This window comes from Aotus nancymaae, unplaced genomic scaffold, assembly GCF_030222135.1.
Source record: "Aotus nancymaae isolate 86718 unplaced genomic scaffold, 86718_ANA_hifiasm-v0.15.2.pri h1tg000008l, whole genome shotgun sequence".
In the NCBI taxonomy this organism is placed as follows: domain Eukaryota; kingdom Metazoa; phylum Chordata; class Mammalia; order Primates; family Aotidae; genus Aotus; species Aotus nancymaae.
The window spans coordinates 31,293,037-31,306,696 of NW_026988419.1; the positions used below are offsets into that span (position 1 = coordinate 31,293,037).

General features: G+C 40.5%; 1 protein-coding gene across 1 annotated transcript in view; it reads left to right on the forward strand.

Annotated features, from left to right (window-relative positions):
* The window catches only part of SUMO1 (small ubiquitin like modifier 1), a 37,094-nt gene extending 24,359 nt beyond the window's left edge, over positions 1-12,735 (forward strand). Inside the window, exons 3-5 of the mRNA XM_012446318.3 lie at positions 1,694-1,771; positions 4,686-4,757; positions 11,897-12,735. Coding sequence (XP_012301741.1) covers positions 1,694-1,771; positions 4,686-4,757; positions 11,897-11,965 — 219 coding nt within the window. The 3' untranslated portion in view covers positions 11,966-12,735. The remainder of the gene's footprint in view (positions 1-1,693; positions 1,772-4,685; positions 4,758-11,896) is intronic.
* The last annotated feature ends 925 nt before the right edge of the window (positions 12,736-13,660 follow it).

Genomic DNA, 13,660 nt, shown 5'->3' on the forward strand with positions numbered 1-13,660 from the left:
GACTTAATAAAATTAAATCAAATTTATCTACCTTTTTTTTTTTTTTTCCGCCTTGAGATGCAGTCTCGCTCGGTCACTCAGGCTGGAGTGCAATGGCGTGGTCTCGGCTCACTGCAACCTCTGTCTCCTGGGTTCAAGCGATTCTCCTGCCTCAGCCTTGCGGGTAGCTGGGTTACAGGTGCCCGCCACCGTGCCTAATTTTTGTATTTTTAATAGAGACAGTTTCAGCATGCTGGCCAGGCTGGTCTTGAATTCCTGACCTCAGGTAATCTACCCACCTTGGCCTCCCAAAGTGCTAGGATTACAGGCGTGAGCCACCGTGCCTGGCAAGAATTTTATTTCTTCGTAGTTAAGAGTCACAAGCAAAAATATTGTAAATGTGCAGCTTCTGCAAATACATATTTGTGTATGTGATATGTACTAATGAAGTTTGGCTTTGAAATTTTACATTATGCAAGTATCAGTATTTTTTCTGATGGTTCGCTGATAGTTTGCTTCACAATCTGAGTGGAATAAAAGAATTTGTGGTCCCAAAAATCAGTTTGACTAACTCAGGTTCTTACTCATTTTACTCATGTGGGAGAAACCAGATTCCATGTGGTGATTTCTTTTTTTCTTTTTTTTTTTTGAGATGGAGTTTTGCTCTTGTTACCCAGGCTGGAGTGCAATGACACGATCTCGGCTCACCGCAACCTCTGCCTCCTGGGTTCAGGCAATTCTCCTGTCTCAGCCTCCTGAGTAGCTGGGATTACAGGCACACGCCACCATGCCCAGCTAATTTTTTGTATTTTTAGTAGAGACAGGGTTTCACCATGTTGACCAGGATGGTCTCGATCTCTTGCCCTCGTGATCCACCATCCTTGGCCTCCCAAAGTGCTGGGATTACAGGCGTGAGCCACCATACCCGGCCTCTTTTTTTTCTGAGGTGGAGTCCTGCTGTATTGCCCAGGCTGGAGTGCAGTGGTGTGATCTTGGCTCACTGCAGCCTCCACCTCCTGGGTTTAAGTGATTCTCCTGCCTCAGCCTCCCAAGTAGCTGGGACTATAGGTGCGTGCCACCGCGTCCAGTTAATTTTTGAAGTACTTTTAGTAGAGACGAGGTTTCACCATGTTGACCAGGATGGTCTTGCTCTCTTGACCTGGTGATCTGCGTGCCTCAGCTTCCCAAAGTGCTGGGATTACAGGCGTGAGCTACCGTTTCTGGCCGATAGAGATTGTTTTAAGAAAATCTGTTAAGAATGCTAAAAAGAATATTGTGGTGGAAAAATACAGGTGACTAGGTTTATGTTTCTTTTCTTTTTTTTTTTTTTTTTTGAGATGGAGTCTCACTTCATTGCTAGGTTGGAGTGCAGTGGCTCAATCTTGGTTCACTGCAACCTCTACCTCCTGAGTTCAAGTGATTCTCCTGCCTCAGCCTCCCGAGTAGCTGGGACTACAGGCATGTGCCACCAGGCCCAGCTAATTTTTGTATTTTTAGTAGAGACAGGGTTTCACCATCTTGGCCAGGCTTGTCTTGAACTCCTGACCTTGTGATCTACCTGCCTCAGCTTCCCAAAGTGCTGGGATTACAGGCACGAACCATCACGCCTGGCCAAGATTTATGTTTCTATTTGCACAATATATAATTTGGTTTGAGTAAAGCAAATGATTTATACAAAGAGGGATAATTTTTTTTTTCTCTTTTTCCTCCTTAGGATAGCAGTGAGATTCACTTCAAAGTGAAAATGACAACACATCTCAAGAAACTCAAAGAATCATACTGTCAAAGACAGGTTTGTATATTTGTATTAAGTACAACGCTTTGTCATTAATTTTTTTTTTTTATAGAAGGCTGTCAAAAGAAAAATTCTGTTTTATGATTTTCACCATTAGCAACTCAAGGAAAAAGCTCTAAGTTTATCATTTCTTGTACCCTATTTAATTGCTTTTTTTTTTTTTTTTATCTTGTGGACTGTTTTAAAGTTTGTATTCATACTATGTGGAAGTAGTTTGAAAAGTAATTCAGAATTTTAAAAACAGCTCAAATGAATGTTTCTGTCTTGATGGCTTACCAGTATATGTAGCAATAAAGGCAAGTAATTTTTTGGTGATTACTATGATTTTTTTGTACTTCTAAACATGAGTGTTTAGCCATATGTTAAATTTAAGTAGTAGTATTATTGGCATATTGTCTTTATACATAGTAGTACATATTACTTCGAATTGCCTTCTTTTTTTTTGAGACAGAGTCTTACTCTGTTACCCAGGCTGGAGTGCAGTGGCACAATCGTGGCTCACTGTTACCTCTGCCTCTTGGGCTCAAGGATTCCTCCTACCTCAGCCTTCCAAGCAGTAGCTGGAACTAAAGGCATGTGCCACTATACCCAGCTAATTTTTGTATTTTTAGTAGAGACAGGGTTTTGCCATGTTGCCCAGGTGGCTCTCAAACTCCTGCGCTCACCTCAGCTTCCCAAAATGCTGGGGTTATAGGCATGAGCCGCTGTGCCAGGCCCCATATTTTCAACATGAAGGAATTTTCTCTGTTTAAAGAAAATTTATGTAGAAGTCTAGTTAATACGAAATCATCACAAATTTTGGCCTTCAAGAATTAGATTTTATTAGATCAATAATTACACCATCCTGCCTGGTTCACATTTGGGCTCCACCACTCTCTTGCTGTGTGACTTTGGGCAAGTTATTTAACCTCCATGTGCCCTGTTTCTTCAATTAGTAAAATGAGAATTTTGTAGGGCCACATCATGAAGATGACTTGAGATATTCTACATAAACCTCTTAATGTGGTGTCTAAAAATGATCAATACATGTTACCTATTATTATTATTCTTAAAACAGGTTTTTAAAATAAATGTAACTGGAATTAATATATATGAGACAACCAAGATATATTTTAAGTGAAATTATGATTTAATAAGCAAGAAATACATGTTTAATCAGTCTATTAAAATTGAATTATGTAATATTAACTCAGGCATTGTAGATTTGTTTTTAGAAGGTTTGCTTTTAACCATTTAGATTTGTAATTAACATAAAAATAACTTACAAGAAAGACTAGTTGTTAGGATAAGTAAAACAATAGCTGGTTTTGTAGATTTTAATTTTTAAATTTAATAAAATCTCATTAATTGGTTTCAGCTACTTCACATTTGTAATAACTTTGGGTATTAAAATTGAGATGAAATTCATCAGAGGAAAGAAACATTTATTGAAATGTAATTTATATGTACTATGCCACAGGTACTTAAGATACATTGTCATTTAATCCTCATTACTCTGAAGAAAATTCATATAGCCTTCACACCCCCCAGTCAATAGGCCAGGGAATTGATTTTTGTCGTCGTTGTTGTTGAGATGGAGTCTCACTTTGTCGCTTAGGCTGGAGAGCGGTGGGGCCATCTTGGCTCACTGCAACCTCTACCTCCTGGACTCAAGCGATTCTCTTGCCTCGGTCTCGACTGAGTAGCTGGGATTGCAGGCACCTGCCACCAGTCCTGGCTAATTTTCTTATTTATTTATTTATTTACACAGGGTCTTGCTCTGTTGCCCACTCTGCAGTGCAGTGATGTGACTTTGGCTCAGTGCAACCTCTACCTCGCAGGTTTAAGCGATTCTCCTGTTGCAGCCTCCTGAGTAGCTCAGATTACAGGCATGCGCCACCCTGCCAGACTGATTTTTGGATTTTTGGTAGAAATGGGGTTTCACCATGTTGGCTAGGCTGGTCTTGAACTCCTGATTTCAAGTGATCTGTCTGCCTAGGCCTCCCAAAGTGCTGGAGTTACAGGCTGAACCACTGCGCCCGTCCCATAATTTTTGTATTTTTAGTAGAGACGGGGTTTCATTATGTTGGCCAGACTGGTCTCGAACTCCTGACCTCAAGTGAGCTATCTCTGCTCTGCCATCTAGGCTGGAGTGCAGTGGCGCGATCTCAGCTCATGGCAGATTCTGTGTCCCGGGTTCAAGTGATTCTCCTGTCTCAGCCTCCTGAGTAGCTGAGATTACAGATGGACATCACCATGCTGGCTAATTTTTGTATTTTTAGTAGAGATGGTGTGTTGGTCAGGCTGGTCTTGAGCTCCTGACCTCCTGATCCTCCTGCCTTGGACTCCCAGAGTGCTGAGATTACCCCACAACACCTGGCCTATGCTAATATCTTTTGTAATATTTTTGGTACTATCTATGTCATCCAGGTTTATGGTAGATTAGCCATTGTGCTTTACTAAATTTTATGATTTAATCTGTTTAAAACCAATTTTGCCAGTGTAGTTGGATGCTAGTAAGGGTGCTCATTTAGTTTCTGATTTTATCTTTTATGCTAGCTTAACAGATTTAGGGCAAAATGAATCTAGTAGTGGTCAAGAGCACAGGCTTAGAAACAGGTTTGGGCTTCAGTTCTTGGCTAGCTCCAAGCCTTAGGTTCCCTAGCTGTAAAGTGAAGATAAAGTGATAATAACTACCTTCCAGTGTTGTGTTTAACACTTATCATTATATATGTAAAGTAATTGGTACAGGGAGGGCCTTGCAAATAGTTGCTACTCTGTATATGGTATTTATGATTGAGTTAGCTCTCTAGTTATATTTTCTGTGTAGTTCTAAGGCTTTCATGCTTGCCTTTTGTGCATCAGAGTTACCATAATGTTTTCTAAGATTTGTGTGTGTTTGTATATATTATTATTATTTTTACCTTTTTAGGGCGTTCCAATGAATTCACTCAGGTTTCTCTTTGAGGGTCAGAGAATTGCTGATAATCATACTCCAAAAGAAGTGAGTATACTTTTTTCCTGAGTCACGAAAAAATTTAAATTCTCCTTTGAGCAGTTTGGTTCACTGGTATTAAACTGCCCTTTTCTTAAATATTCTCTGATTTAAATGGCCTATCATTTGTTGGAGAGAAGAAATAATGTTTTGGGTTGAACTTCTCTATGGTGCCTTCAAAAGTGACAATAAAAAGGGAGGTAGAATCATAATGAATACTGAAATTGTCATGGGGCACATGCTACATCTCTTTTGAAGATGGACAAATGTTCCTAAAATTTGTCAAATTTCTGGTATACGTCATGGATTTTGATTTTTGAACCATTTTGAGAATGTTAATACAGAAGCATAGTGTATATAAATATATTTGGCTCCGTCATCTTGTTTTATTCTTTTTTTTATACTTCTGTGTCTTCTTTTAATGTTTTTATTGTGTGAGTGGTTTTCTTTGCTTTTATATTCCACCCATCTCCCTTCCATAGCGATATCTCAAAGTAGAGTGTGTGTGTGTGTGTGTGTGTGCATGTGTGTGTATCTACATACATAGATTCCCTTCTTCATACCCAAAGTAACATTACTGATATTTCAGATAGTAGGAACAATATAGGGTTATTAATTTTTTATTTTGAAAACATTTCAAACTTACTGAATTGTGAGAATAGAATAATAATCTCCTATATACCTATTCCTTAGACCAGTTAAAATTGCACAGCATTTGGGCCAGGCATGGTGGCTCACCCTTGTAATCCTAGCACTTTGGGAGGCCACAGTGGGTGGATCACTAGAGTCTTGGAGTTTGAGACCAGCCTGGGCAACGTGATGAAACCACGTCTCTACTAAAAATAAAAAATAAAAAAATTAACTAGGCTTGGTGGTGTATTCCTGTAGTCCCAGCTACTTGGGGGCTGAGGCGGAAGGATCATTTGAGCCCAGGAGGTCGATGCTGCAGTGAACCCTGATTATGTCACTGTGCTCCAGCCTAGGAGACAGAGTGAGACCCTATCTCTAAATAAATAAATAAATAAAATAAGATAAAATTGTGCGGCATTTGATAGCTGGGCGTGGTGGTACATGCCTGTAGTCCTAGCTACTTGGTAGGCTGAAGTGGGAGGATCACGTGAATGAGCCCAAGAATTCAAGACCAGCCTGGACAACAGAGTGAGTCTCCTGTCTCAAAAAAAAACCAAAATAAAATACAAATAAACAAAATAGTGTGCAGCATTTGTTTTTATCACTCTCTTTATAGACATATATTATTATTATTGCTGAACCATTTGAGATTAAGGTGCAGATAGCATGACCTTTTACTGCTAAATATTTTAGTGTGTTATCTCCTAAGAGCCACAGTTCAGTTGTCAAATGTGGGAGATCTAACATGGCTACATTCTTATTTTTTTCTTTTTTTTTGAGATGGAATCTGACTCTGTCACCCAGGCTGGAGGGCAGTGGCACGATCTTGGCTCACTGCAACCTCTACCTTCTGGGTTCAAGCGATGCTCCTGCCTCGGCCTCTTGAGTAGCTGGGATTACAGATGCATGCCACCATACCTGGCTAATTTTTTTGTATTTTTAGTAGAGATGGGGTTTCACCATGTTGGCCAGGCTGGTCTGAAACTCCTGACCTGTGATCCACCCGCCTTGGCCTCCCAAAGTGCTGGGATTACAGGCATGAGCCACTGTGCCTGGCATTTTTTTTTTCATTTTTTTTTTGAGGCAATCTTGGTCTGTCGCCCAGGCTGGAGCTCAGTGCAACCTCCACCTCCTGGGTTGAAGCAATTCTCATGCCTCAGCCACTCAAATAGCTAGAATTACAGGTGTTTGCCACCATGCCGAGCTAATTTTTGTATTTTTATTAGAGACGGAGTTTTGCCATGTTGGTCAGGCTGGTCTTGAACACCTGGCCTCAAGTGATCCTCCTGCCTCGGACTCCCGAAGTGCTGGGATTACAGGCAAGCCACCATGCCTGGCCTGTTATTGAGTATGCAGTTACAATAGTCAGATGTTGCTATCTGTCCCAATAAGGTCCTTTATAAACCTCTTTTTACCTGACTCATCTAGGGTATGCATTCTAACTACTTGTCTTGTCATGCCTCTTTGTTTTTGAGACGGAGTCTCACTCTGTTGCCTAGGCTGGAGTCCAGTGGTGCGATCTCAGCTCACTGCAGCCTCCGCCTCTGGGTTCAAGCAATTCTCCTGCCTCAGCCTCCCGAGTAGCTGGGACTACAGGGGTGTGCCACCATACCTGGCTAATTTTTTTGTATTTTTAGTAGAGACGGGGTTTTACCGTGTTGGTCAGGCTGGTCTCGAGCTCCTGACCTCAAGTGATCCGCCCACCTTGTCCTCCCACAGTGCTGGGATTACAGACGTCAGCCACCAAGCCTGGCCTGTCATGCCTCTTTAGCTTTCTTGAATCTGGAACAGTTCCTCGGTCTTTTATAATCATACTGACCTTTTTTTTTTTTTAAGTCCTTCACTTTGGATTTGTGTAATGTTTTCCTCATGATTAGATTTAAGTTTTGCTTTTTTTTTTTTTTTTGTAGGGGATGGCACAGATTGAAGCTATGTACTTCTGAGTGTATTATGTCAGGAAGTACATGATGACTGTCCTGTTAATGTTAACTTTGGTCACTTAGTTAAGGTGGTAACTGGCAGATTTATCCAATATAAAGTTAAAATTTTCCCATGTAATCAATAAATAATCCGTGGGGAGTTGCTTTGAAACTATATTAATATCCTTCTTTAGATAGTTGGCGGTGGGAGTGCCTTTACCTTGGCATCTGTGTTCTTTTTGCCATTTTTCCATTTTTAAATGTTTTTTCTTTGAAATATATATATATATATATATATATATATATATAGAGAGAGAGAGAGAGAGAGAGAGAGAGAGAGAGAGAGAGGAGACAGAGAGAGAGAGAGAGAGAGAGAGAGAGACAGAGACAGACAGAGTCTCACTCGGTGGCCCAAGCTGTAGTGCGGTGGTGCAATCTCGGCTCACTGCAACCTCCATCTCCTGGGTTCAAGCTATTCTCCTGCCTCAGCTTCTTGAGTAGCTGGGATTAAAGGCACACGCCACCATCCCCGGCTAATTTTTGTATTTTTAGTAGAGATGGGGTTTCACCATGTTGGCCAGGCTGGTCTCGAACTCCTGACCTCAGGTGATCCACTGTCTCGGCCTCCCAAAATGCTGGGATTACAGGTGTGAGCCACCATGCCTGGCCTGAAATAATTTTTATTTTACAGAATTTGCAAGAACAGTATAGCAACTTTTCTCCGCCAAGATTAACTTTTTTTTTTTTTTGGAGACGGAGTTTTACTCTTATTGCTCAGGCCGGAGTGGAATGGCACAATCTCAGCTCATTGCGGTCTCCACCTCCCGGGTTCAAGTAATTCTCCTGCCTCAGCCTCCCAGGTAGCTGGGATTACAGGCATGTACCACCATGCCTGGCTGTTCTTTTTATTTATTTATTTAGTAGAGATGAGGTTTCACCATGTTGGTCAGGCTGGTCTTGAACTCCTGACCTCTGGTGATCCACGCACCTTGGCCTCCCAAAGTGCTGATATTACAGGTGTGAGCCACTGTGTCCAGCCAGATTCACCTATTTTTAACATTTTGATATCTTTGCTTAATTATTTTGTGCGTGCCTGTGTGTGTGTATTTTTCCTCTTCCTCCAAACCATTTGGGAGTAGCTTGTGTACACTGTGGCCATTTATGCCTTGTTAAGTGTGCATTTTTTAAGAAAACATTATTTTACAGTACCACTGTACTATTAATCAAATTCAGGAAACGTAACACTATTAGAATACTTTAAATTTAATGTACGACCTAATTTTGTCTTTTGTCCCAATTATGTCATATAACAAATTTCCTCCCCAGCACAGGATTCAGTTTAGTATCACATATTTTATTAGAGTGTGCCTTTAATCACCCTTTATTTGGAACAGTTCTTTGGCCTTTCTTTGTCTTTCATGACATTGACATTTTACCAGAATACCAACCAATTATTTTCTAGACAGTCCCTTACTTTGGGGTTGTCTGTTCCTTCATGACTAGATTCAAGCTATATATTTTTGGCTAGGATACTGTATAAATGAATGTGTCTTTCTCAGGTTATATTTGGAGCACATGAAGGCATGAAGCCACCTTATTGGTGATAATTTTTTTTTTTTTTTGAGATGGAGTTTTGTTCTTATTGCCCAGGCTGGAGTGCAATGGCGTGATCTCAGCTCACTGCAACCTCTGCCTCCCAGATTCAAGCGATTCTCCTGCTTCAGCCTCCCGAGTAGCTGGGATTATAGGCATGTGCCACCATGCCCGGCTAATTTTGTATTTTAGTAGAGACAGGGTTTCTCCATCTTGGTCAGGCTGGTCTCGAACTCCTGACCTCAGGTGATCCGCCTCCCTCACTCAGCCTTCCAAAGTGCTGGGATTACAGGCATGAGCCACCGTGCGCAGCTGGTGATGTTAATTTTTGTCACTTGGGCTTTTTGTTTTTGTTTTTTGTTATTTTTAAGCATACATGAGACTTAGTTCTTTTTCTTTTTTTCTAAGCGAATTGATGCAGGAAGAGATTTTTTTTTTTCTCTTATTTTTTGAGACAGGGTCTCTTGCTATATCACCTAGGCTGGAACGTAGTCATAGCTCACTGCAGCCACAAACTTCTGGCTCAAGCAGTCCTACACTATCACTGTCAGCCTCCTGAGCAGCTGGGATTACAGGCATGTGCCACCATACTCTGCTAATTTTTAAATTTTTTGTAGAGATGGAGTTTCCCTATGTTGCTGAGGCTTTGATCACTTAGTTTAAGTGTTGTCTTTTTTTTTTTTTTTTAACTGTGTAGTTAACTGTTTTCCTCTTAAAATTAAGTAATTTGAGGGGACATACTTTGAAACTGTGTGAATATCCCCTTTCTCATTAAATGTTCCCCTTAGGTTTAGTATTTACCACCTTCTTGAATACTTCCTTACTTTCTGGCACAGTAAGTTCCAAACTCATCTTGTAATTTCTTGACCAAACTTGGCATAATCTCTAGGACCGTACAATAGATACCCAATACATTTTACTGACACATGCCTTAGACATTCCTTGTAATTAAGAGACTATCTTTTCAGAGGAATGTTCGGGCAGTGGGAGAGAGTAGGTCTTTAAGGGAGTGACTCTCCTGTGCTATTGTTCACTAGTCTCTGTGAATGTACTTCTTGAAGTTCGTAGTTTCATATTTTTTATAGCTCAAGGACTTGTGCTGTCTTCCTGTTTTGAAGGTTTCTAATAACATTTGGAATTTTATTCCTTGCAATAATTACCATGCTATATGAGCAATTAAAATTGTTTTAAAAGCATCTTTAATAATTTAAATATTAATAAATATGCCACAACCAAGATAGCTTAGCACTAGAGCCATTCTGATCATTTTAAAATCCTAATTCATATCTGTTATGTTTAAATTTCTTAACATATTTAATTTTCTTTTGTTTTTAAAATTTTTAACATATTTAATTTTCATAAATTCTACACAAAAATGTTACCTATAAAATTTAAAACTTTTCGGTCAGGCACAGTGATCCACGCCTGTAATCCCAGCACTTTGGGAGGCTGAGGCGGGCTGCATCACTGTAGATCAAGAATTTGAGACCAGCCTGGGCAACATGGCGAAACCATGTCTCTACTGAAAATAGAAAAATTAGCTGGCTATGGTGGCATGTGCTTGTTGTGCCAGCTACCGGGGAGGCTGAGATGGGAGGATTTGTTGAGCCCAGGATGCTGAGGTTGCAGTGAGCTGAGGTTGAACCCAGGAGGCTGAAGTTGCAGTGAGCTGAGATTGTGCCACTGTACTCCAGCCTGGGCAACATAATGAGACACTATCTCAAAAAAAAAACCAAAAACAAATTAATATATATGCTGTCAAACTATCATTTAAACTATTAAATACATGTTTCATTAAATTTAAAAGTTCTTTAACATAGCTGTCAAAAACACCTTTTTTTTTTTTTGAGACAGAGTCTTGCTCTGTTGCCCAAGCTGGAGTGCAGTGGTGCGATCTCGGCTCACTGTAACCTCTGCTTCCTGGGTTCAAGCAATTCTCCTGTCTTTGCCTCCCGAGTAGCTGGAACTATAGGTATGCTCCAGTACACCCGGCTGATTTATATAGTTTTAGTAGAGACGGGATTTCATGATGTTGGCCAGGCTGGTCTTGAACTCCTGACCTCAAGTGATCCATCCACCTCGGCCTGGCCAAGTGCTGGGACTAGAGGGCGTGAGCCACCGTGCCCAGCCAACGCTTCAGTTTTATACAGCGAATAAACCTTGGTAGTGAAATTGAGTCAGGAAAGTAAGATGGATAACTCAATAGACAGAATGAGAAGGAAAGACACCTCTGTGTTCTTTGAAGAAAATAGGATTCTTTCTTTTTTTTTTTTTTTGAGACGTAGTCTCCCTCTGTCGCCCAGGCTGGAGTGCAGTGGCGCAATCTTTGCTCACTGCAACCTCTGCCTCTTGGGTTCAAGTAATTCTCCTGCCTCAACCTCTCAAGTAGCTGGGATTACAGGCGCCCACCACCACTCCCAGCTAATTTTTGTATTTTTAGTAGAGACGAGGTTTCACCATATTGACCAAGATGGTCATGATCTCTTGACTTTGTGATCTGCCCGTCTCGGCCTCCCAAAGTACTGGGATTACAGATGTGAGCCACTGTGCCCAGCCAGGATTTTTTTTTCTTTCTATTTTTTTTTTTTTTAAGATGGAGTCTCACTCTGTCACCCAGGCTGGAGTGTAGTGGTATGATCTCGGCTCACTGCAACATCTGCCTCCTGGGTTCAGGTGATTCTCCTGCTTCAGTCTCCCAAGTATCTGGAATTACAGGTATCCGGCTACTTTTTGTATTTTTAATAGAGATGGTGTTTCACCATGTTGGCCAGACTGGTCTCAAACTCCTGACCTCAAATGATCCACCCTCCTCGGCCTCCCAAAGTGCTGGGATTACAGGCGTGAGCTACCGCGCCCAGCCAGAAAGCAGGATTCTTAATCTTAGAGGATTGTAAGTATGGGTCACATTTGGATCTCTTTACACTTTTAAATTGGTGGTCACATAATTGTAGCCAATTTAAAAACAGTGCTTTTGTATTCTACTAACATTTTTCTTTCCTCTTACAGCTGGGAATGGAGGAAGAAGATGTGATTGAAGTTTATCAGGAACAAACGGGGGGTCATTCAACAGTTTAGATAATCTTTTTATTTTTTTTCTTTTCCCTCAATCCTTTTTTATTTTTAAAACTAGTTCTTTTGTAATGTGGTGTTCAAAACAGAATTGAAAACTGGCACCCCATCTCTTTGAAACATCTGGTAATTTGAATTCTAGTGGTCATTATTCATTATTGTTTGTTTTCATTGTGCTGATTTTTGGTGATCAAGCCTCAGTCCCCTTCGTATTGCCCTTTCCTTTTTAAAAATTACGTGTGCACAGAGAGGGCACCTTTTTCAGGACATTGCATTTTCAGGCTTGTGGTGATAAATAAGATCGACCAATGCAAGTGTTCATAATGACTTTCCAATTGGCCCTGATGTTGTAGCATGTGATTGCTTCACTCCTGGACTGTGACTTTCAGTGGGAGATGGAAGTTTTTCAGAGAACTGAACTGTGGAAAAATGACCTTTCCTTAATGAAGCTACTTTTAAAATTTGAGGGTCTGGACCAAAAGAAGAGGAATATCAGGTTGAAGTCAAGATGACAGATAAGGTGAGAGTAATGACTAACTCCAAAGATGGCTTCACTGAAGAAAAGGCATTTTAAGATTTTTAAAAAATCTTGTCAGAAGATCCCAGAAAAGTTCTAATTTTCATTAGCAATTAATAAAGATATACATGCAGAAATGAATACAACAGAACACTGCTCTTTTTGATTTTATTTGTACCTTTTTGGCCTGGGATATGGGTTTTAAATGGACATTGTCTGTACCAGCTTCATTAAATAAACGATATTTGTAAAAATCGTACTAATGCTTATTTTGTTTCCATTGTAAAGAAAGAAAAAAGAAAATGCCTAAAGTAAGGTTTTCTTGCATAGATACTGGAAATTACACCTGGTACAAATTTTTTCTTCATTACTGTACAGTGATGATGTTAATGACTTTGAAGCACTGAAAGTTACTGAAGTGCCTTCTGAATCAAGGATTTAATTAGGGCCACAATACTTTTTTAATACTCAGTGTTCTGTTTTTTTAAAAAAACTTGATATTCCTATATGGAACATATATATGATACAGTTACCTAATCATGTTGAATAAATTGGCATGCCAAAAATTCTTAATTGATTTATATTGATAATTTCAATTGTTCCTTTAACAATTTACAGAATGGTAAGGCTTGGTATATTTTGTTTATGTTTTCCTTTTATTTCTGTGTGTGTGTGTGTGTGTGTGTGTGTGTTTGTGTGTATGTATGTATCTGTGTAGTTTTTTTTTTTTTTTTTAGATGGAGTCTTGCTCTGTCACCCAGACTGGAGTGCAGTGGTGTGATGGGCTCACTGCAACCTTTGCCTCCCAGGTTTAAGTACTTTTTTTGCCTCAGTCTCCCAAGTAGCTGGGACTATAGGCGCGCCACCATGCCTGGCTAATTTTTGTATTTTTAGTAGAGATGGGTTTCACCGTATTGGCCAGGCTGGTCTCGAACTCTGGACTTTGTGATCTGCCCGCCTTGGCCTCCCAAAGTGCTGGGATTACAGGCTTGAGCCACTGTGTCTGGCCTGGCTTGCTTTCTTTCCCTTTTTTTTTTTTTTTGAGACGGAGTCTTGCCGTGTCGCCAGGCTGGAGTGCAGTGGCGCAATCTCAGCTCACTGCAACCTCTGCCTCCTGGGTTCAAGTGATTCTCCTGCCTCAGCCTCCGAAGTAGCTGGGACTACAGGCGCGCGCCACCACGCCC